Below are 24,465 nucleotides of genomic sequence, written 5' to 3'. Positions count from 1 at the left end.
TAAGAACTGCCTTAAAGCAAGCAAATCCTAGCAGACATAGACAAAGCAACTGATTTAGCATAGCTCTGGTACACTAATAACTGCCCCAGAATTAAAGACAGTGGTTCTCAATTCTGTCTGTACAAATTACAATCACTTCCGGAACTTAAAAACTACATATGTCCAGGCCCCACCCCCAGACCAATGAATTGAAATCTCTGAATCAGGTATTGGTATTTTTAAAAAACTTCCTATGTGATTTCAATGAACAATGAGTGTTGAGAACCACTGTAAATTCCTCAACTGAATACATTTGAGTAGTTCTGACTATGTGTTATACTTGTTACCTACACAGTTCGAAGAAACCAAATAGCAAAGGAAATGAAATCTTTGCACAAACAGCTATGTAACAAAGCTGAAGGTAATAGAGTCCCAAAGAATGGTCTCATCTAGGGGCGCTTGGGTGGCTCAGTCGTTAAGCGTCTGCCTTCGGCTCAGGTCATGATCCCAGAAGCCTGCTTCTCCCTCGCCCACTGCTGTGTTCCCTCTCTCTCTGTCAAATAAGTAAAATCTTTGGGGAAAAAAAAAGAATGGTCTCATCTACAGAAATTTATTCAAGGAAGTCATTATTTCTACCTCTGAGAGGTTAAGGAATGCTTCTAAGGTGGCAGCAACATTTGAACTGGGCTTTGAAGACTAGGACAGATAGATATGAAAAGGCAATTGGCATTTTAAACACAGTTCAGAGTGCTAACAAAGATGTCTGTGGGGGAAACAGTGGACACAATGTAAGAAAACAAGAGAGTAAGTTGGAGAGGCAGGTTGGGACCACTTTAAGAGAACCTTCAATTTCAAGCAAAATTACATAGTAGAAGTGGGGCATCACTAGGTTTCTGAATAAAGGCCTGCCCTAATCAGGATTAAGCTTTAGTGAGATTTTTGTTAAAGCTGGAGGAAGGATGGTTGAAGGAAGAGACACTTGGCTAGGAGACCTGTTTGAGAAGGCTCTAATTGCAGCAGTCTAGGCAAGTTATGAAAGCCTGATGTAAGTTAGCAGCACTGGGAAAGGAGACAGACCCCTGGGTAAGAGAAGTCACAAAGGCAGGACTTAGCATTGACTAGATAGGGGGGATAAGGACAAGAGAAGCACCAACGACAAGTCGGCTTTCAACTCTGGATAATTAGGAAGACGGAAATGTTACCAAAAGAAATAGGGGACTTTCCAAAGATGAACTCAACTCAGATTTGAGACTTTGAATTGCCTGAGGAATATCCAAATGGAGATGCCCAACAAAAAATACAGTTTTGGGGGCGCCTGGGTGGCTCAGTCATTGAGCGTCTGCCTTCGGCTCAGGTCATGGTCCCGGGGTCCTGGGATCGAGCCCCGCATCGGGCTCCCTGCTCGGCGGGAAGCCTGCTTCTCCCTCTCCCACTCCCCCTGCTTGTGTTCCCTCTCTTGCTGTGTCTCTCTCTGTCAAATGAATAAAATCTTAAAAAAAAACCACAACAACACAGTTTTGTCTGCAACCTAAGAGAAATGTCGGAGCTGAAGGTACACTTTGGGAAGAGACACACAAGAAATGTTTGATTGGAATGACTAATATCCTTCCTAAGATAACTCCATTATCCTTTACCAATTATATTTGTGCTGATTTCTTGAATTACTCTTTTACCGGCACTCGTCTGAATCTCCTGCCTCCTTGTCTTAGCTTCCCTAGTCATGACAGCTACAAGCTGGCATCGGTGCCACGAGCTGCTTTCTGCACAGCCACAAGCAGGATGGCTACAAACCCCTGCGGGGAGGGCAGTGGGAGGAAGGAGACTGCTACCGCTACAAATCCACGATCTCTGGCCTCTTCTGGCCAATATTCTCTGGCCTTGGCACAGAGCCTTTTCCAGATCCTCCTAATGACTACTCTGTTACCAGTATTTTCACTCTCTACCCGACCAACTTCATATCCTACTTCATGAAAAATGAAGTTGTCAGGCATGATTTAAAATCTCTCCCTTCTACTTACAAATTTACCTATAGCCACATTATTCCTCACTTATTTGCTTCCAGTCTCAGACGATGTAGTTGTTTTCCCCTGTTCAAGCTATTCCATCTGCCTGCGACCATGGTCCCATTTCTTTGTGCCTCCCCCAGGACCCTGTTCCATGGTATATATCGCCCCTCCATCTCATTCTCAATTTCAGATTATTTTTCTTTACTGGCTCCTTCTCCACACCCTATTAACATGCTTAAGTGTCTTTTCAAAACAAATTGTTCAATCTCTCTCCTACCCTTATGATTAAGTTTCTCAACAGAGAAATCTACATTTGCTGACTCTACTTCCTCATCTTAATCTCAGATATAAGAGTTTATATATTCCTTCCAATTACATAAGAAGTTCTTTTTTTTCCAAATGTGCATTTTTTTTCCCTTGAGGAAAGAATACATATCTTTACTCCTTTTATTTATTTATTAATTAAGATTTTAAAAAAAATGTCAGAGAGAGAGAGAGAGAGCACAAGCAGGGGGAGTGGCAGAGGCAGCAGGCTCCCTGCTGAGCAGGGAGCCCAATGCGGGACTTGATCCCAGGACCCCAAGATCATAACCTGAGCCGAAGGCAGATGCTTAACCGACTGAGCCACCCAGGCATTCCTTTACTTCTACATACATACATATATTTTTTATTTATTTTAAAGATTTTATTTATTTATTTGATAGAGAGAGACACAGCCAGAGAGGGAACACAAACAGGGGGAGTTGAAGAGAGAGAAGCAGGCTTCCCGCTGAGCAGGGAGCCCAATGCGGGGCTCGATCCCAGGACCCTGGGATCATGACCTGAGCTGAAGGCAGACATTTAACCTACTGAGCCACCCAGATGCCCCTACGTCTACTTTTAATGTACAGTTGACCCCTGAACAACATGGGTTTGAACTACATGGGTCTACTTATACACGGAGTTTTTTGTTTTTTTTTAAATATATAGTACAGTACTATAAATGTATTTTCTCTTCCTAATGATTTTCTTGATAATTTACTTTATTGTAGTAATACAGTATATATAATACGTATAACAAAGTATGTGTTGATCATCTGTTTACGTTATTGGTGAGGCTTCCAGTCAACAACAGGCTATTAGTAAAGTTTAGGGGGAGTCAAAAGTTACATGTGGATTTTTGACTGGGGGGGGGGAGGTCAGTGCCCCAGCCCCCACTACATTCAAGGATCAACTGCATAACCATATATCTTAATGTATAACCTTAGCTGCAGAGAATTAGTGGCATTTAATTTTATAGTTTTAGGAATTGGGAACATGTGAAAAGTGTGTAAATCTGTTTTCAGATGAGCAACATTTTTCTCTGCAATGAAACCGTAAGAATATTAGTTATAACCTGGTGACTGCTTTATTCTTACAAAACATTTTTGCAGTGCAGCTGATTTGCCACTCACTGTAATTAAAAACCTCCATATGACGAACAACATCATAACGGGGCGGGGGGGGGTTTGAAAAACTCAATGGAAAGAAAAATCTGTAAATAAATGGAACTCTGAAATAGTACAGGCAATTCAGTTACTATAACATGATTTCATTTCCACAGTAATTGCAGATGTTCACCAAGCAGTTTGTTGTAGTTTCTCAAGTATTTTTGCTCCAGTGGAATTTTCAGTATTAAACCTTGTGTATATTTTGATATGCCTCGTCTTTTAAGACAAGAGTATACCTTTTCTAGCTGTACTAAAATGACAGAAAGCCAACTCTCAAACTCCTCATTCAAAATGCATAGTGGAACAACACAAACAGCAATAATAGAACATCAAGCCTCATTTTACCCTTTGGCCTTAAAATCTTCTCTAAAGCTTTGTAAAAAATATTTAGACAAGGAGTAAAATGGAAGCATTTGAATTTTGCCTCCAAGAAGTGACTTTACAGTTAACTAGAACTATCAGAATGAGATAAGTCAGCGGCAGGAAGAATATTAAAAAGGTGTTAAGTCTCTATAATAAACAATCTAAACGGAAGTGTTTAAAGACAACAGAGGAAAAACACACTAGGCGATTAGGATCTTGAATTTAACAAACTCGATACACATGGGAATAATCATTTTTTCTCCTTAAAACTTTCATTCAACTTTGCAAGACTAGTTAATAAAATACATTCATAAAACTAGTTAAAGGAAGCGTTTCCCTCTAGAGTAAAATTTTCCATTAGGATCCATTAATATTTGATAAATGCTTCCATTTCAACAAATACCAACATGTAAAACATTCAAAGAATTCTCCAGAATTCTGTCTGTGATGTACCAGATAAATAAAAGATTTAGTACAATACCATACATACTTGGTAATTAACTGCTCTTTAATCAATTCTTCTATTTTATCAGTCCACAGAAGATAAAAGATAAAGTCCATGGAAGGTAAGAGAAAAGCAGTATTTGGAATCAAGTTTTTCAATCAAAGAAACATTTAAAAAATTTAAATATTCACTAATTTTATAATTATAGGAGTTAAAAAAAACAATGTCACATTTACATCTAGCTTTAACTGTTTTTCATTAATTTCATTAAAGATTTTTTAACAATCTATTTGCAAAAAAGGAATGCTAGATTTGGTTAAAAGTAGCGATTCCTTTTAGGCTAAATAGTCACACCCTTATCAGACCATAACCACCCTGGAAATTATGAATCATTACAGAGACACAGGGTTACTGTCCTTCCTTTCACTCATTATAGTAAGTAACGATTTTTGTTTTTTCCTGTGCAAAGCCATTTTAGCAGTGCTACCAATTCTATGTTTAAGTCCATAACATCAACAACGATTTATTTAAGTCGTTCCTATCCATTCATTCATTTGATTTATTCTATAAATACTGAGTACTAAGTGCCAGATTGAATGTTTGGCACTAGGGAGACAAAAGTAATCTGAACAATACCCTTGGCTGAAGGAGATTATGTTTTGGTAAGGAAACAGTTTCAAATTCACCTCACTTATGGTAGACATCTTTCCTGGTTTAGTACTGCTTATGTATTGTCCAAACACAATTTCTAGAACAATGGGAAGTCTCTTATTTTCATGTAGAAACGTGTGTGTGTGTGTGTGTGTGTGTGTGAAGAACATGCATATGGCCCTAGGAATGATTTGTGGGTCATGAAAGATGAGAAGGCAGGGAAGGTAAAATTCATGAATATGAAAAAAAGTCACCAGAATTAAACATAATGGCTGTATATAGGTCAAGCTTAGAAATGCTGCCTTACACTTAATTCTCCTAGGACCTGCAGTGGAGCAGGGTAAGACTCAATCAGAGCAAGTAATAAATCAGTAATACTAACATGGATTTTTGGAAGGAGAAATATACAAGGTTTGGTTCATTCACTTTTGAAATTAAGAAGGCAAAATGTTAGCAAATAATACATTTAAGGCAAGGAGAGAGAAACATGTGAAGGAAACAGTGGGAGAGGTGTGTGAAAGGGGTTTGAGAAGAAAAATTAATAGGCAAATTTTCCTTTGATAACATTCCCAGTTTCTTCATGGACCTCATCCTGCCAGTTACCCAGTATCTTTAGTACTCCCAAAAGTGCTCTACCTAACATTTCCTTGCTCCTTGCCACCAACAAGCCCAAGCCTCCACTATCTTGAGAAGTCTTCTGAAGATTTACCATGTCATATAGGGTTATAATCGCTTCCCTCTCCTCTTCTGCCAACCAAATTGGAAAGAGTGGTCAACATGTCTACATCTAGTATCTTCACAACTGTCTACTGTAGTTGTCCTTGCAATCTGGTCTCCATACTTATCATCCTAAAAGAACTGCTTTCTTGAAGGTCACCTACAACCACCTAATTGCCAAAGCCACAGCTTTTTTCAGTCCTCGTCCTTTTTCTTTCTTTTTTTTTTTAAAGGATTTTATTTATGCATTTGAGACACAGAGATACAGAGAGAGAGAGAGAGCATGAACAGGGAGAGAGGCAGAAGGAGAGGGAGAAGCAGGCCAAGGAAAGTGCACACATTTTGAAGTTACACAGTCTGAGTCTGAGTCCTGGTGTGATCTTGGACAAAGTACTTGTCTTCCCAGTCTGTTTCTTCCTCTGGGAAGTGGGACACCACTACTGACCTTACTGGATTGTGAAGATCAAATTAAATAATGCATGTAAAGAATCTAGCAAGGTGTTGCACATAGTTGATGTTAAAAAATGTCCACTTTCCCCCTCTTTCTGCTTTCTCTGTAGTGCTCAGGCATCCTTGGCATGGATGCAGCTGTTTCACAGGTTCTATCTCATCTTGACTTGGCATTTAACACCCTCTACCTCTGCCCTCTCACCATTTCAGTGCTGATTCCAAAGTCTAGGTCTCTCATTATCCTTACTATTTAAAAAAAAAATTATTTATTTTTGTAATCTGATCCTGCTTTACCAGGATCATCTTTGCTTATTTCCACCAGGGTCCTTACTGGGGGATATTATATCCCTTCCACATGGTTCTCATAGTTGCGGTTCTTCATCCAAAGCCTGGGTCCTCAGTTGTGCCTTGCTCTCCTCAGGCCACTTCCCTTTCCACTTCAGAGTTGGAGGAGTGAACTCCAGAAATGTGCCCATGTAACATGCAAATGCAACAAAAAGCATCCAGCCAAGCATGATCATGATAACAAGTAAAACAATGTCCAAGACACAAAAACATGGTGAAAGATTATTCACCAAGATCTTGGCAAAGGAGTGTGCTCATGAAACCCCTCATTGGTAGAGGTCTTGCAAGTCAGTTCTAGTCCTTGGCTCCAAAGGATCTATAACGCCCTCCTTTACTGTTTCTCCTCAGGTCCTTCCTATTCCTCTCCTTACAGATGTCCCCAGGTTTCCTTCCAGCAAGCTGGATCGTGGCCCCTTGGCACTAATGCCTTCCCAATTGCACTCAGGGTCCACGTTGGGGTGCTGGTCTGACTCTGAGCACTGGACGTGGGAAGACTCCTTACCAGTCTTTAGCTCCAATTCCACATTTTCAACTACCTACTGGGGAACCACCCAAGTGGATAATCTGCCTGAACCTTTCCTACTCCCGAACAGGAATAGCCTCGGAGCTTGTAGAGCAGGTATGAAACCAAATGCACCACCTCTTAAAATTAGTTCCTCCTATCCATTTCCCTAGAGGCACTAGTATTTTCCCAGTCACCTGTCTTAATACAGGCATACTGTGGAGATACTGTGGGTTTGGTCCAGACCATTACAGTAAAATGAGTATCATAATAAAACCAACTGAATTTTTTGATTTCCTAGTACAGATAAAAGTTATGTATACACTATACTGTAGTCTATTATGTACAACAGCACTATGTCTAAAAGAAGTATACACTTTAATTAAAAAATAATTTCAAAATGCTATCAACTGAGCTTTCAGTGAGTCATGATCACTGATCACAGGTCACCATAATATAATAATAAAGTTCAAAATACTGCAAAAATTACCAAAATGTGACAAAGAGACACAAAGTGAGCAAATGCTGTCGGAAAATAGTGCTGACAGACTTGCTCAATGCAGGGTTGCCACAAACTTTAAATCTGTAAAAAAAATGCAAGCTGCGAAGCATAACGTAAAGCATAATCAAATGAAGTGTGCCTGTATTTTGAAATCATTTATTATTCTCCATCCCCCCAACACACACACATTGCTAAACCTTGTAGATTCTGGAGTTGTAATGTCTCTTATCATCTGTCTCTCCCATTTAATTTTCCTTGTCATCATTTTAGTTCACTGCCTCAGTACTCTTTGGTTAACTACACTATCACTACTGGAGTCTTTGAGAAATCAATTTCATAAATGGTGTGGGCAAGAATAAGAATGCAAGAGATTACTGAAAAGCAGTAGAATCACTGACAGCAGACTAGGTCTTTAAGAAGTTTGCTAATGGATGGATAGTCTGAGGGGGTCAGTGAAGTTAAGGACAAAGGATAGGTGTTTTTTCTGTTTTGTTTTTTAAACTTCAAAGATGAATAAGCAGTTGTAGGCAGGAGGGAAGGAGTACAAAAGGATAGTATGCTAATTAATCTCATTCATACATTAATTCACTCATTCACTTCCAGATATTATAAATCTATAATTAGGCACAATGCTAAGTGCTGGGTATATAATGGTGAATAAAATCAGACAAAGAACCAGTCCCTACAATCTTCAAGTTGAAAGACAGAGGCAGACATTAATCAAATAATCATACAATTACATATAAAACTGAAAACAAGACAAGTGTAGGAAAGATAAGTGCATGGTGTTATTAAAGTCTATTTGTAAAGATATCTGCTCTAGTCAGGGAAGTCAAGAAAAATTTCTTGAGGAAGTTTCCTCAGGTTCTAAAAGATGAAGGGGAATTAACCAAAGGAAGAGGGGAGGGAAGAATATTCTGGACAGAGGGAACAACCAGCGTCCTATGGTGAGGCTGTGATGAGAAGGGCTGAAAGAAGGTCAATGTTCTGCGAAAGAGAACAAGGTAGGGTGGTGTGAGAGAAGGCTGGATAAGAAGGGGCTGTACTACGCAGGGCCATGTAGGCCACAATAAGAGGTTTTTTCTTTAAGAGCAGTTGGAAGCTTTTGAAGGACTGGAAGGGCTGGTGGAAGACAGGATCAGATCTGACTCCAGATTTCTGCAAGACTAATCTTCCTAAAGTGCAGGTTTCATGACAGTACTCTGCTCAAAACTTAAATGACTTTCACTGTCCACTGAAGTAAGTTTATCTGCCACGAAAGGATCTATCTCTATGATAGACCCAACTTTTCAACAACTCTTTACAGTTATTTTGTACTCTTCATCAAATCCCTTCTTTTTGCTTTTTTATCCATGTTATAGGTACCTCCTACCATGCCCTCATCCTTTCCTTTTTTTTTTTTTTTTAAGATTTTATTTATTTGAGAATGAGTGAGTGATTGAGAGAGAGAGAACGCACTCAGGTCAGGGAAAGGGACAGAGAGAGAGAGAGGGAGAAGCAGGCTCCCTGCTCAGACATGGGGCTCGATCCCAGGACCCGGGATCATGACCTGAGCTGAAGGGAGACTCTTAAGTCGACTGAGCCACCCAGGCGCCTCAGAATGCCCTCATCCTTTCACTTCTATTTCTTGAAACCCTTTCTATCCTTTGGGCCAATCACAAACCCCACTTCTGTGAAACCCTCTTTTTTTTTTTTTAAATCTTTCTGGTTGAGATATTTTGCTTCTTTGAAATTCCCAATAGCCTGTGCTTTTTTTGCCATTTGATATATTTAACTTTTTACTGTAGTTACCTGTGCACACATTCATCTCCCCCTTTCCTCAACATCCAGCAGGCTGTAAAGTCTTTGAGTGCAGAGGTTTTGTTTAATCTTTGTATCCCTCACAGTGCCTAAAATATAGTCTTACCAGTAGCAGCTGCTCAATACACCTTTGTTGTCTATTTTTAAATTCAGACTTCTAAGTATTTGGAACCTTTTCAGTTATTGTGTAGATGCCAGCCTCTACACTGATTTATAGTTATGATGCTACAATGAAGTGTGGGTCTCATTTCCTTTTCTGGCATATATGGGTTCTACTTACGTTGATTTTCATGGCATGGATTAGAGACACACAAAAAAAGACTAAACCAACTCTTTAGAAGAAAAATCAGAGCTACAAGTCAGGTACTTATCCATCCTTTAGCTAACAACAAGATGATACTATCTCAGAGAAGAAACTCAGGTTGCCTTACCATATCTAGTTTGTTTGTTTATTTATTTATTTCTCAGGAAGAGGGAACACAAGCAGGGGGAGCGGCAGGCATTGGGAGAAGCAGGCTCCCCGCTGAGCAGGGAGCCCAATGTGGGGCTCGATCCCAGGACCTTGGGATCATGACCTGAGCCTAAGGCAGACGCTTTACTGAGTGAGCCACCCAGGCGTCCCACCATATCTAGTTTAAAGATTTATAAATGAACACTTGAGACCTTTTCCTCAATGAATGAAAAAAAAAAAGTAGGAAGTAAAAAAGGAAAATGTTATTCTAGAACCACTTCAGAAATTTACTTAAATATGATCTGAACAAAGAATCTAAAATTCACACGAGCAGCTTTCTAGACATCCCTATTCACTGACAAGACTTATTCCTAGAATAAAATGTAAAAAATAACGTAGAAGAGGGAAAAGAGGTCCACAGATTGTAGTGAGGATTCTGTAAGCAAAATAGTTTTAACATATTTTTACAGGGTGTCTGGGTGGCTTAGTCAGTTAAGCGTCTACCTTCAGCTCAGGTCATGATCCCGGGGTCCTGGGATTGAACCCACATAGGGTTCTCTGCTCACTGGAGAGTCTGCTTCTCCCCCTCCCTCTGCTGCTCCCTCTGCTTGCCCTTGTGCTCTCTCTCTCTCATCAAGTAAGTAAATAAATAAATAAAATCTAAAAAAAAAAAATTACCCTCCCCACAACGCCCCCCATATTTTTACATTAAAAACAATCAACATACACATTTTATTTTGCTCTCCACCACTCTAGAAGTATAATGCTGAAGTACTAAATCACTCCATTGCTTCCTTTTGCAGGTTCCTCAGCTTTGATGTGGAGTGCAATATAATGTCAGCTAATATAATGTCAGCTAATATAATGTCAGTCTGTAGTAGAAAGAGAGCAAAGGAATCTTGAGGGGTGTTTCTCCCCTTGATTTCAATGAGTACTCCGTAATCTTTCCACAGAAAGAGTGACTAGACTAGCCGTATCATTCAGTGCATTTCTTTGCCAAGTTTAAGGACTAAGATCATTAAGTAATAATACTTGGGCAGAGTCACCATGGTTCTTTATCAGCAAAACTAAATTGTTTTCTATGCTAAATATACTCATCCTCATTGTCTCTTTCATTAGCCTTTTACATACTGCATTTGAATAACTTCTTACTTAGAACATCTCATAGTTGAATTCACACTACTAAGTTGACTTAACCTGGATACAGTCTAACCCCTCATTTTGCCAACAAGAAAAATAATGCAAAATGAGGTTAAGAAACCTGTTCAAGGTTACACTGCCAGTGCAAAGGGAAAAAAAAAAAACACAGGATATAATCCAGAATGAGACCGAATTTAGGATTTTAAGGGGCCCCTGCATAGCTAGAGGTAAGGGAATTACATTTAATAAAAGTATTGTAATGATTAATAAAAATTATTTACATCCATTTAAATTGCATTTACTTTTATCCTGGACACAAAGCTAAAGTCCCCAAATCAAGAGGCATATGAGGCTATTACTATTAAGGACGTCTAAGAAAAATAAAGTAGAAAAGAAGAAGGTACCATGAAGAAGTATGTCATTGTGGGCTTTCTACTTCATAACTATTATCTAGGAAAGGGAGATAAAAACTTTGATTACAAAAGACTATGCTAGCCAAATAAAATAAAATGTTTTTCTTATAACAGATGGTTTATGCCCTGATAATGTTTGTATTTAGTGCTTTAGGATTACCTATTAATAAGGAAGCCGGGATGCTTTCCATTGATATTTCTAATTCAAAGCAAACAAGTTCTTTGTAACTCACTTTGTAGTGATATATTACACATAGGTTTGTTTAAAGGGCTGGGCTGTAGTGACTTTAAACTTTATATCTAAATCCTGCTTGTGACAGATCTATAAGACAGCTTTGTAGAGGAGAGTTGGAAGCCTTTCTTCATAATTGTTGCTATGTAACAATTCTCTCACAATAGCGGCTCCAACTTTTGTTTTCAATGCTCTACAATGAAATGGAACCAACCAGTGGTGTCCATATGCACCATTATCTCATTCTTACCGTGCAGAACCCTGAGGCTGGGGATAACAATGCCCTTGAGTCTCTAGCTTCCTAGCCTCCCCAGGCCTGTCTCATTGAGCTCAGTCAGGATGTGAAAATGTCATTGGTAGATACAGAGACTGACTCCTCAAGTCAAGGCTGTGACTGTCAAGAGCCCAGTGCTGCTTGCTACCTGCATGTCACCCATGCTGCCACTGTTGCTGGAGATGAGGAAGCTAGAGGGAACACCTTTATGTTGAGGATCCTTGGTGACTTTAATATGTATTGTGGCCTTAAGTTGGGGACACTCAACTACTTGTCGTTAAAAACACTAACATTATAAAATTGTCAAAAATATGAGGAATTCTGAGGGGGGGAAATCACTGGCTTTGGTTAAAAATTTAAACAAGTATTTTTTTCTTTAGAAAATATCTGGATTCCCAGAGTAAAGTTACTTCAATTTAAAAATATATTTTTCTTTTTTTTTTTTTAAAGATTTTATTTATTTGACAGAGAGAGACACAGCGAGATAGGGAACACAAGCAGGGAGAGTGGGAGAGGGAGAAGCAGGCTTCCCATCGAGCAGGGAGCCAGACATGGGGCTCGACCCCAAGACCCCAGGATCATGACCTGAGCCAAAGGCAGCCGCTTAACTGACTGAGCCACCCAGGCGCCCCTAAAAATATATTTTTCTTATTTAAACTCTCAGCAATAAGTATGGGGGGGTTAGAAATAATCGAATTATTATTCAATCCTCAGTAAACAAATACTTAAACTTCACTATGACAATGGTACTGTGATAGTAAACGTTGTAGGATAAACAAATCCAAGATTTACACAAGGGAAAAAACAAACAAAAAGAGGAATTTTATGGATACTGAGAAATAAAAAAAACAAACACCTGTTATGATTCAGATATTCAATTTATATGGTCTTATAATTCAACACTATGGTCTTTCTGAAAGGGCAGTAGTAGTCATTTTGCATATTGAGAAATTCCTAGAACATAACAAATTGATATTACAAGTCCATGAAGGTCTAAAATCACTCACAATAGGCATATTTAAGTTTTGGAAAAACTGCAAATATAAGCCTCTGAATGACTACTGGGTATGAGGTAAGAAGAGAAGACCTTTACAGTTTAATCTATGGAGCCCTCAGTGGAAATTTACAACAGTGAAACCACCTTGGAAAACAGGCTAACAGCTCCTCAAAAGATTAAACAAAGAAGCTACCATCTGATGGTAACTCTACTTTCAGGTATATATGTAAGAGAACTGAAACATGTTCATACCAAAACTTGTACACAAATGTTCACAATAGCCAAAAACAAGAAACAATCTAAATGTCCATCAGCTGATTAATGGATAAATAAAATGTGGTATATCCATAAAATGGAATATTACTCAGACATAAAAAGGAATGAAGTACTGTTATGTGCTACAACATTAATGAACTTTGAAAACATGTTAAGTGAAAGATACCTGACACAAAAGGCCACATATTATATCATCCCATCTGTATGAAATGTTCAAAATAGGTAAATCCATAGAGACAGAAAGTAGATTAGTGGTTGCCAGGGGTTGAAAGAAGAGGAAATTGGGACTAAGCTAACAGATATGAGGTTTTTTTTTGGGGTGATGGCAATGTTCTGGAATTAGACAGTTATGACCATTATATAATATAGTGAATATACTAAAAACCAGTGAATGATCCACTTTAAAATGGTGAATTTTATGTTATATGAATCTATATCTCAATAAAAATTCAATTAAATATAAAAAATTCCACAATTATAAGGAAAAATAAAAAAGTTATTTCAATGATCTTCCATTATGGTCTCAACTACTCAGAACCAAACTGGGAATGTTAGAAGGAAGGCCTTAGAATACTTCCGAAAACCAATAAATTTCTAAGGAACCATCTCTTCATTTTTCATGGCATGCTCACAAACTTCTCTAAGGAAATTAGTGATGGGTGGGCTAAAAAAACAACCTGCCGAGGCAAAAAGCCTTAGTTACATCTTTCTAGTCATGCCTGGTACCCTAGGGAAGTGACTCTCTTGAGTGTCTATCTGTATGATGGTTACCTAAAGTGGCTGCCCATATCCAGTGACGGCTTTTGTTTAGTGATCATGGTCAAGTTGAGCTTGTTTAAATACCATTTCTCAGACTTAACATGCTCTTCCCTAAACAATGGGAATACTGAAAGCTTTTAGGGGGAATAAACTATTGCATGGTCTCTGCCTAGGAAGTGGGCCACAGTTCACTGGAAACAGACAGTTCAGATAGATAAAATGAAAGCAGACATTTTTGGAGATGATCTTGAAAGCTTTCCATTATAGAGAACATCAAGGGCATAAAACTAGGAATAGCATGTATCCATGTTAAACTACCACAAGTCACTCTCTACCTTCTCTAAGTAATACAAAGTATTCATCTACTTCATTAGATAATCAAATCATTCCCAAAGAACAACACTTACCCCTCTCTCTGGCTACCTACTAAAAGACACTCAACTCCTATGCTACAATTAACCAGAGATTGTCATAATACAAAGTAGTGGCTGTTTACAAACGTTAGCTTGGGTGGAAAAGTTACATTTTAAATATGAAAAGTCAGTGAGGAAATGGATTCCCATTTCTGGCATGCGGGCTGTGCATAAAGTAAATTAGGCCAGTTAATCTAATTCTCCATAGTCCTCTATATGGTTTCTCTTTGGCTGCTAGTCTGGACCTTTCTCTAGATTTCTCAGCTTTCGGTCAACACAGTTCCCTCTTGTGTTACAGGCTGACGTATAATGAGAGCTCAAAGAAGACTGGGAAGACTAAGAACAAAGGGAAGAGGAAAAGGAGAAAAGGGATCAAGCTGACGGGGGTGTCCTATGGCTATAAAATCTTCTCAGAATACCAGTCAAAATATTCTCAAAGAAACTATACCGAGTACCGAGACTGTGATGAAAATTGATTCTACAGTTTCTGTTTTTCCTGTACTAGGAGTAGGATGAGAATTATGAGGAATATAAAAACAAATATGATACATTATGAGGAGGCATCACAAAATGTACTTTAATTATTATGCTTGCTAATTTGGTATATAAACACATCAAAATTATATAAATACATTAACTAGCCTTACACAATAGAGTATACAGGCACTAAAATATTTATAGCAGACTATCTCTATATTTATATACATCTTTATAAAAAATCATGCATCAAGACTATGGAAAGAGCCTAGTATTAGAGCATTACTTTGTGGGAAAATCAGATTCAACTCTGTATTATTTCAACATATAGTATGTAAGAGTAAAGTCTGATAAAGTTCAACTAAGCTAAAAAATTACTATAAGCAAGTGCTTAAGCAGTAACACCAATTACCAGGCTACTTTACTGCATTTCTAATGAGTTATTAAAAAACAAAAAAAGGGGCACTTGGGTGGCTCAGTTGGTTAAACGTCTGTCTTCAGCTCAGGTCATAATCTCGGGGTCCTGGGACTGAGCCCTGTGTCGGGTTCCCTGATCAGCGGGGAGTCTGCTTCTCCCTCTCCCTCTACCCCTCCCCCTGCTTGTTTTCTCTCTCTCAAATAAATAAATAAAATCTTTAAAACAAAACAAAACAACACTGGGTCAATTATCAGTATTACAGATGTTCTATGTAAGGAGTACTTCAGAATCTTTGCTAATTTTAACATTTATTAAATAAACATGAAGGGACTAAAGGGAAATTAATTCCTTCACTGTTAAATAAATGTATACTGTTTAAGCTCTGATTTAAAAGGTCTTTTTCTGTGTGCTCTTGACAGCTATTTAAGGTGTGAGTACAAAGTATAAATATCCATAAACGTTGCAGTCATATTGGCTGTTCAAGTCATATGGAGAAATCTAAATGAAATGGGAATAGATCACGATGTATTTTTACATATAAGTGTATTTCATGGGGTGTGCAAAGATGAAGTGTATAATTTGATTTGATCAATTCCTTCCTGAGATTATATGGGTATAAAATTCCCATCAGTATACAATGACAGATTACACATTGTGGTTTAAATTTTTCTAATGTTAATACATCTGTGAAACTGCAAGGGAAGTTACGAGGAAAAGATGATTTGCTACAGAAACACCTTATTTACTATTAAGAGTACAGATGTGAAAGTTCAAGAATCAGCCCTCTTTCATTCTTCTGGACTACTGTGTTTTCCTCAAAATACTGATTTTTTTCCCCTCCAACAAGTGTTAGACTGGAGCCAGTACAGCAAAAATGCTAATAAAATGTATATTTTCTAAGTAGTTCTCAAGACAAATTTTGATACAGCTTTCATACATTAAACAAGTGCTAATAACAAAACCTTGCAATGTTCATATACAAAGAATAGTACTATTGTTATATAATACTGAACATATTATCTTATTATACTCATCTTCAGTGACTTATCACTGCTGTTCAGAATCTTTTTCCTAGCTATAAAGATTTATAAGAAGTTCACTTTTAACATGAATTCCAGAAACATCTGCAAGTAATGGCTAAAAAAATTCCACTGGAAATTTGAGAGTAGATGCAAAGGTTTTCCAAATCATAGAATAATTATTAAAAAAAAAAGATAATCCCATTTAGCCTATGTTCAATCTTAGTGGCAATAAATTAAAAGGCTGAGTAGTGCGGTTATTGCTCCACAAATACATGTGAGTATGTTACTTCCTTTCTCCTTTTATGTGCATGTCTCTTTGGGTGTCTAAAGTCTCCACATTTTTCACCGTGTTTAAGATTCTTTAGCCAATGCTTGCCCTCAAGCCTGCTTTTTCTTCCCCCAATGACAAAATGCCTTTCCCAAAAAGTAATTGTGAACTCGAAGTGGGCAGAAAGAGGAGTGCAAATATAAAGTATAATTATACTTTAGAGAATTCAATGGGATTAGTATTTCACTAAGTATTTTAATTTTATCCCCATCTCATAAAGTAATATTTACTGTAAAAGGATAATAAAAGGACAAGGCTGAGAAAGAAGGGGCTTATGAGTTGAGCCAGAGATTCTTTGGGGGAAGAAATATGAAAAGCTAAAGGGGACTTTCTGAGAAAAGAGGAAATAAATAAAATGATACTGGGACAGGAGACAAAGTCTTAGAAGCTGATGACCAAAGAATAAGGGGATTCAGCTAGTGAATATATAGAAGGTACAAATACAGAATGGAAGGGATCAGGAATAACCTGCAAAGAGGGCTAATGGCAAAAGTTAGAATTATGAGAAAATAATGTTTCAAAGGCAAAAACCAAGAAAGTGTCAGCTGACTTGGTGTCTACAATGACCAATGATTTTAAAAGAAGCCAGAAGAGCCCTAACTGTACAGTATTTTAGTTGTGCAGGTATCAAAAGGACCAAGGACCAGGAGAAAGATGGACAGATCTAGCTAGGAGTCAATATATAATGAAAGAAAAGGATTCAAGGTGAATGACAAAAGGAACTAGTCAGCGTTTACTGCTACCTCAAGACTGACCACGTAACGTGCAACATGCAATACAAATAAGATGTGTGCAGTTTGTTTCTTAACTTCAATTAAGTTACTATTTTTATGGGTCACTGACCCCTGAAATAAGAGGTTCCCTAAACTATATCCAAAGTTAGGGAAGTCAAATAGTGCCTAAAAGGATTAGCAAAGCTTACAATATTTTGTGCCACATGGGGGCCTTTATTAAAATCAAACACTAGAAGCTTATTTTTGTGTGGCATAATTATTTGAAATTTTAATGGCAGTCTTTATCATTTCATTTTCTATACCTTTTTTGTCCCTTGCTATACATTTTGGAGAAGATGTGCCCAGAGTTTGATACAAAAAAAAGTAGGACCTAACATGTGTCCTCAGTAAGCAGCTGCTCATTAAGATAATACTTCCAGTTACTGGCTTAGAAAGCAAGATTCTGAGATTACTGCTTGGCGCAGGCCTGTGACTTGTCAACCAAAAAAGTTACTTCCTCTTTAGTATAATGAATTGCAGAAGTACAGTTAAACAGTTATCTATGAGGGTTTATTGGCAGGCATAGGATATGGTGGGTGAGCAGAGATACTGATATATTTTTTTTTTGCTAGTGACCAAAATATTTACAAATTTCATAAAATGGAAAGAACTTTCTAAAAAATTAGTAAGATCTGTTTCACAAATAACCAATTCAACTGGAACACTGAATAGTAGAAATGACAAAAGATTTGTTCTTATGGGTGATAAAAAATTTATATCAGGGCATTCAAGTAAAGTTATTTTCTGTGTTCTGGTTTAATGAATCATGTGAGTTGTATCTGGCTGGGTGACACAGATGCCGGCTCACTGAAGCCTACGCTAATGCCTCCCAGGACAGCCTTCCTTGGGACAGTGAAGCCAGAGTAACATGTCAGACTGAAGAAATATCAAAGAAAGAGAAAGCAGGGCTGGAGATGCTATGAGGTTGGCTCGGAACACTTCTTGACCTGTGAGTGTCCAGTAAGTATTCAGTGTCCTATGGGCTTCAATGACCTAACAAGCAGCAAGTAGCAACACTAATGCAGTAATGAATGGTCCTCAAAAGAAGACTTGCAATTCAAGCTGAAAAACACTACACTTACTAGATGGTTTTAACCCTACTGAAAGACAGCTTTGGAAACCACTAGTGATTTCTTAAAAGGTGAATGAGTATTAAATGTTTTATATATGCTTGTGTAGTAAGTATCTACTTTAGTTCCTTTATATCTGTTTGATTTTAAAGATGTATATTAGTTTGGAAATTAAAACAGTCCTAAAGCTATGAATGCTAAAATATGTTGAAAAAAAATGAAATAGCATTAAATATGTTGGTAAAACTACAGTTATAAAATAATGAGACCCATTCAATGTTAATAAAAATGCATTGTTAAAAATGAAATTAAAGGACTATTCCATATATATTCCACATGGAGATGTTCTCCTCTTTCAAAAGATAACAAATAATATTTGTGAAGAAAAAGGCCCTCAGAAGAAAAGACGGCAAAAAAGATAGAGAATAATTAAAGCTTGACAAAACACCGGCATATCACTTTACATGAGAGTTATTTCATCACATAGGAAAGGAAAGTAAGGCACAAAATAGAGGTACATTTTCCAAAGATGCTTATAAAATCAATGAATAACTTGGTTTTTCCCCAGTCAAAATTCTATTTAGTATTTAGAATTAAAATCTGAAGGAGTACTTACAATGACAGCAACACCACAGCAATTAAGGTCCACTCTGCAGGTTTGTGTATAATATTTCTATTTGTTAATCTGTAAGACGGGAAGATAAAGTTTACCAAAGGATTGTTACATTTAAATACATAAACTATCTATTTTTAGATAAAATCAGATTTATGACATCTTGTGTCAAAAAGCACTATTTTCTATTCTTTTTTTGTTTGATAGGAGTCAGCAGAATAATACTGTGGCTTGATCTTCAGTACCTGATAATGACCATCACAAAAGAACATGTTCCAGCCCCACTTCTAGATATTTATAACAATATTACTGTTAGACAGGATGGGAATACAGGAACAATATGGGCAACTAAATTGCATGGTTTATCAAAATACACACACACAGTTCCCTGTAACCATATCTTCTGTATTTTCCCCCAATCAAATTTTTCATTAAAACTAACAAGCTAATAAGGAATTTCTGATTTTAATTCATCTTTTGCACCTTCCTACCTTATGGTAGGTTGGCAGCAGGCACTGAAGGGATGTCATAATCCATAATTTACAGAAATAAAAGTTGACAAATTATAAGACTAGGTCTTTAACAAAAAAAGTTTTATAATCCGAAGGGGCACCTGCACCCCAATGTTTATAGCAGCAATGTCCACAATAGCCAAACTATGGAAAGAGCCCAGATGTCCCCTGACAGATGAATGGATAAAGAAGATGTGGTATATATATATAAAATGGACTACTACTCAGCCATCAAAAAATGAAATTTTGCCATTTGCAATGACGTGGAGGGAACTAGAGGGCATTATGCTAAGCGAAATAAGTCAACCAGAGAAAGACAATTCTATGATCTCACTCATATGTGGAATTTAAGAAACAACACAGAGGATCATAGAAGAAGGGAGGAAAAAATAAAACAAGACAAAATCAAAGAGAGAGACAAATCATAAGAGACTCTTAATCACAGGAAACAAACTGAGGATTGCTGGAGGGGAGGGGGTAGGAGGGATGGGGTAACTGGGTGATGGACATTGAGAAGGGCATGTGATATAATGAGCACTGGGTATTATATAAGACTGAGGAATCACTGACCTCTGCCTCTAAACCAATAATACATTATATGTTAATTAACTGAATTTAAATAAAAAAACAAAAAAAAGCTTTAAAATATCAGAAATTAATTCTATCACTTATCAGTTGATGACAACAAAATACATTGTAGTCAACTTAGTTTCTCAGAAACCATTTGGAAAAACTGCTCTAAATAAAAAAAATGATATAAGTCAGTAAGAAAAAAAAGACTGCCAATGATATCTGATAAAGGACCACTACCCAAAACAGACAAAGAGCACTTAAAATTTAACAACAGGAAAACAAATAGCCCAATGAAAAAATGGGCCAAACACCTTAACAGACATCTCATCAAAGATAAACAAATGACAAATAGGCAGATGAAAAGATATTCCACATCGTATCTCATAACGGAACTGCAATTTAAAATGAAAATGCTACTATACACCAATCACAATGGCCAAAATCCCGAACATTGACAAAATCAAATGCTGAATCAAAATCCATCCACAAGAGTCATACATTTGCTACAACTGATAAACCTACACTGACATCATCATCACATGGTCAAAAGTTTGGCTCTGTAGCAAGGATGTGGAGCAATAGGAACTCCCATTCATTGCTGATGGGAATACAAAATGGTACAGCAACTTTGGAAGAGTTTGGTGCTTTCTTACAAAACTAAACATATTCCACCATCTGATCAGCAATCATGTTCCTTGGTATTTATCCAAAGGAGTCAACAACTTATGACTAAAAAACCTGCGCACAGATGTTTATAGCAGCTCTATTTACAACTTCCAAAACGTGGAAGCATCTAAAACGTCCTTCAGTAGGTGAATGAAAAAATAAGCTGTGGTACATCCAGATAATGGATCATTATTCAGCCCCAAAGCTTTGTGCTATCAAACTGCCAAAAGATGTGGAAGTTCTTATTTATTTATTAAATTTTATTTATTTATTTGTCAGAGAGAGAGGGAGAAAGAGACAGAGAATAAGCATAAGCAGGGGGAGTGGCAGAGGCAGAGGGAGAAGTAGGCTCCCTGCATAGCAAGGAGCCTGATGCGGAACTCAATCCCAGGATCCTGGGATCATGACCTGAGCCGACGGCGGCCACTTAACTGACTGAGCCACCCAGGCGTCGCTATTTATTTTTTTTTAAAGATTTTTATTTATTTGTCAGAGAGAGAATGTGCACAAGCAGGAGGAACGGCAGGCAGAGGGAAAAGCAGGCTCCCTGCTCAGCAAGGAGCCCGATGCAGGACTTGATCCCAGGACCCTGGGATCATGACCTGAGCTGAAGGCAGATGTTTAACCAATTGAGCCACCCAGGCATCCCAATGGAGGTACTTTATATGCATATTACTTAAGTGAAAGAAGACAGTCTGAAAAGGGTACATACTGTATAATTCCACCTATATGACATTTGGGAAAAGGTAAAACTATGGAGATAGTAAAAAGATCAGTGGTTGCCAGGGGTTGTGGAACAGGGGTGGTGGCGGGGGAGTAGACAAATAGTTGGAGCACAGAGGTGCTTTAGGGCAGTGAAAATACTGTATGATACTATAATGATAGGTACATGTCATACACTCATCCAAGCCCACAGATTATATAATACCAAGAGTGAACTCTAATGTAAACTGTGGACTCTGGGTGACAATGATGTTGTCAATGTAGGTTCATCAACTGCAGCAAATGTGTAAGTCCGGTTGGGAGGTTGCTAATGGGGGAGGCCATGCATATGTGGGGGCAAGGAGTATTATAGGGAATCTCTGTACCTTTTTCTCAATTTTGCTATGAATTTAAAACTGCTCTTAAAATATAGTCTTGGGGTGCCTGGGTAGCTCAGTCGTTAAGCGGCTGCCTTCGGCTCAGGTCATGATCCCAGGGTCCTGGGATCGAGCCCTGCACCGGGCTCCTTGCTCAGCAGAGAGCCTGCTTCTCCCTCTCCCTCTGCCTGCCTGCTGCTCCCCCTGCTTGTGCTCTCTCTCTGTCAAATAAATAAAAATAAATTTTAAAAAAATCTTAAAAAAAAATATAGAGTCTTAAAAAAAAAACCCAGCCAATAAACAAATAGACAAAGGATATAAGCAGGCAATTTACAGAGAAGGAAAGTTGAATTGTCAGTAAACATTTGAACAAGAGTTTAATTTCACTAGTAATCTAGAAAACTAATATAAAAGCAATAATTCACTCCACCACACTGGCAAAAATAAAATACTGATAATACTAAAGGCTGATGAGAATATGAAGAAATAGTATTTTTAACACACTTGTTGATGTGAGCAATCAAACAATTTGGCAGTATCTAATAAAGCTGAAATGCATATGAATAGCTCAATTATTTCACTTCTAGATATAAGCCCTAAACAAACTCTCACTTATGTTTAAGGAAATATGTATAAAGATAGTTAATGTGCTTGTAATAGGAAAAAAATCATAAGTTGTGGCATTTTTACAGAATACTAAACAGGTCAAAATGATGAACGAACTAGACTTACATATTTTGCTCATCATAATTTGAATGAAAGACAGCAAGTATGGTATCACATTATCTATATAAGTCAAGAACAGACAATACTCAGTATTATTTATGGATACACATGAGGAGGAGTATAAAAACAAAGACTAGAAAGATACATATCAAATTCACAGTATCAGCTGCTTCTGGGCGAGGAAAGGAGAATGGACTGGGAAAGAGAACAAAGGGGAATTCATGTCAGGGCCTTTGCTTTGGCTATTCCATTGCCTGTAACTATCTTCCCCTGGTAAGTTTTCTTGTCACCTTCACAATAAGGCCTATCTGGACCACCATATTAAAAAGTGAAACTTCTAGGGGCGCCTGGGTGGCTTAATTGGTTAAGCGTCCAATTCTTGATTTTGGCTCAGGTCATGACCTTAGGGTGGTGAGATCGAGCCCTGTATGGGGCTCTATGCTCAGTGGGATGTCTGCTGGAGATTCTCTCTTTCCCTCTGCTCACACGTGCACCACTTCTCTCTCTCAAGTAAATCTTTAAAAAAAAAAAAAGTGAAACTTCTTTCCACTTCCCAGCCCCAGATGCCTGACTCCCTTATCCAGCTATATATTTTTCTTTCTTCTCCTATTCCAGTTATCACCTTTTTTTTTTTTTTAAATTTATTTTATTTATTTCAGAAAGAGTGTGGGAGGGGAGGGGGAGAGGGAGAGAGAAACACAAGCAGACTCCAGGCTGAGTGCAGAGACCAATGCGTGGCTGGAGCCCAATGTGGGGCTCCATCCCACAACGCTGAGATCAGACCTGAGCTGAGACCAAGAGTTGACACTCAACTGACTGTGCCACCCAGGCACCCATCTACTATCACCTTCTAACATATAGTTATTGTTTATTATCTGTTTGTTTTTTTGGCTTGTGGCAGGAATCTATACGTTCTTCACCTATTTATTTCAGATCAATTTCTTGGGTGTTCAGAATGATCTGATACTTATCTGTGTTCAAGGGATGAGGCAAACATAGGGTCCTCTAGTACTCTGCCATCTTAAGTCCTTTCTCTTCACCTATTTATTCCAAACACCCAGACAAGGTAGGCATTCAATTAATTTTTTTCTAAATGAGTGACTTAAACTTTAATATTTTAATTTAAAAAATACATCTGGATCAAATATTGCAAAATATTTATTAATTCTGAGTAGAGAACATGTATATCTTTATTACATTAATCTGAATTTTTCCCAGTTAAAAATGTTTTGCAAAATTCTAGAAAGTCCAGATGATATAAAGTACACTACAGTGGTTAAAAATTGTGACAGACATATGGGTTCGATACTCAGATCTGTCACTTGGCCGTACTTGGGACACATTCAACAGCTGTAAAACTTTTTAAAAATTCAATAAAACAGGAACAACAGTACTGCCTACCTCGTAGAGTTCTTGTGAGGACTAAATGTACAAAAGACATCCATGTTGCCAAATTCAACGGACATTTCTCAGTCCTCATCTTAATCGATTAGCAATATTTGAGACAACTCAAGATTGTTGAAAGTGTCTCAAGGGGCACTTTCTTTACCTGCCTTCCACCTGCTTGATTTCCCTCCCTCTCACTGGCACTTTTTCTCAAACCTTCTGATTTGGGTTAACTCCATGGCCTCTACCCTTGGTTCTCTCATTTCCTCTCTATATGCTCATTCCCTTGGTGCTCATAGCTTTAAATATTAGATAACTCCAATCTCATAGCTTTAAATATTAGATAACTATGTGCTGATAGCTCTCATATTTATGATCTCTAGCCTGGACCCTTTCCTTGAATTCCAGACTTCTATATCTAATGGTCTCCTTGACATTTCCACTTGAATATGTAACAGGCATCTCAAAACTTAGTACAGCCAAAATTGAGTTCCTCATCTTCCCCCAAAACCAGGTCCTCCTGCGGATAGGTCCATCTCAGTAAATGGCTATGCAATCCTTCCAGAATCCAGTTACTTAGGCCAAAAATCTTGTGGTTAACCTTGGCTCTCTTCATGTCCCATGTCCAAACAGTCATT

At 37.8% G+C, this 24,465-nt stretch overlaps 2 protein-coding genes across 3 annotated transcripts in view; both read right to left on the bottom strand.

Annotated features, from left to right (window-relative positions):
* RPAP2 (RNA polymerase II associated protein 2) overlaps positions 1 to 24,465 on the bottom strand; it is a 76,229-nt gene that overhangs the window by 15,291 nt on the left and 36,473 nt on the right. The window contains exon 11 of one of the 2 annotated variants that reach the window (XM_021689985.1): positions 18,889 to 18,957. In XM_021689985.1, the coding sequence (XP_021545660.1) occupies positions 18,889 to 18,957 (69 nt within the window). Of the gene's footprint in view, positions 1 to 18,888; positions 18,958 to 22,454; positions 22,502 to 24,465 lie in introns of those variants that run through there. The other variant, XM_021689986.1, reaches the window with a different exon arrangement.
* On the bottom strand, positions 6,443 to 6,601 carry LOC123324582 (putative transmembrane protein SPTY2D1OS). The gene has a single exon (XM_044914560.1). The coding sequence runs from the start codon at positions 6,599 to 6,601 to the stop codon at positions 6,443 to 6,445; it is 159 nt and encodes a 52-aa protein (XP_044770495.1).

The sequence above is a fragment of the Neomonachus schauinslandi genome, chromosome 4 (genome assembly GCF_002201575.2).
Source record: "Neomonachus schauinslandi chromosome 4, ASM220157v2, whole genome shotgun sequence".
In the NCBI taxonomy this organism is placed as follows: Eukaryota; Metazoa; Chordata; class Mammalia; order Carnivora; family Phocidae; genus Neomonachus; species Neomonachus schauinslandi.
This window is presented reverse-complemented; position numbering and strand designations above follow the sequence as displayed.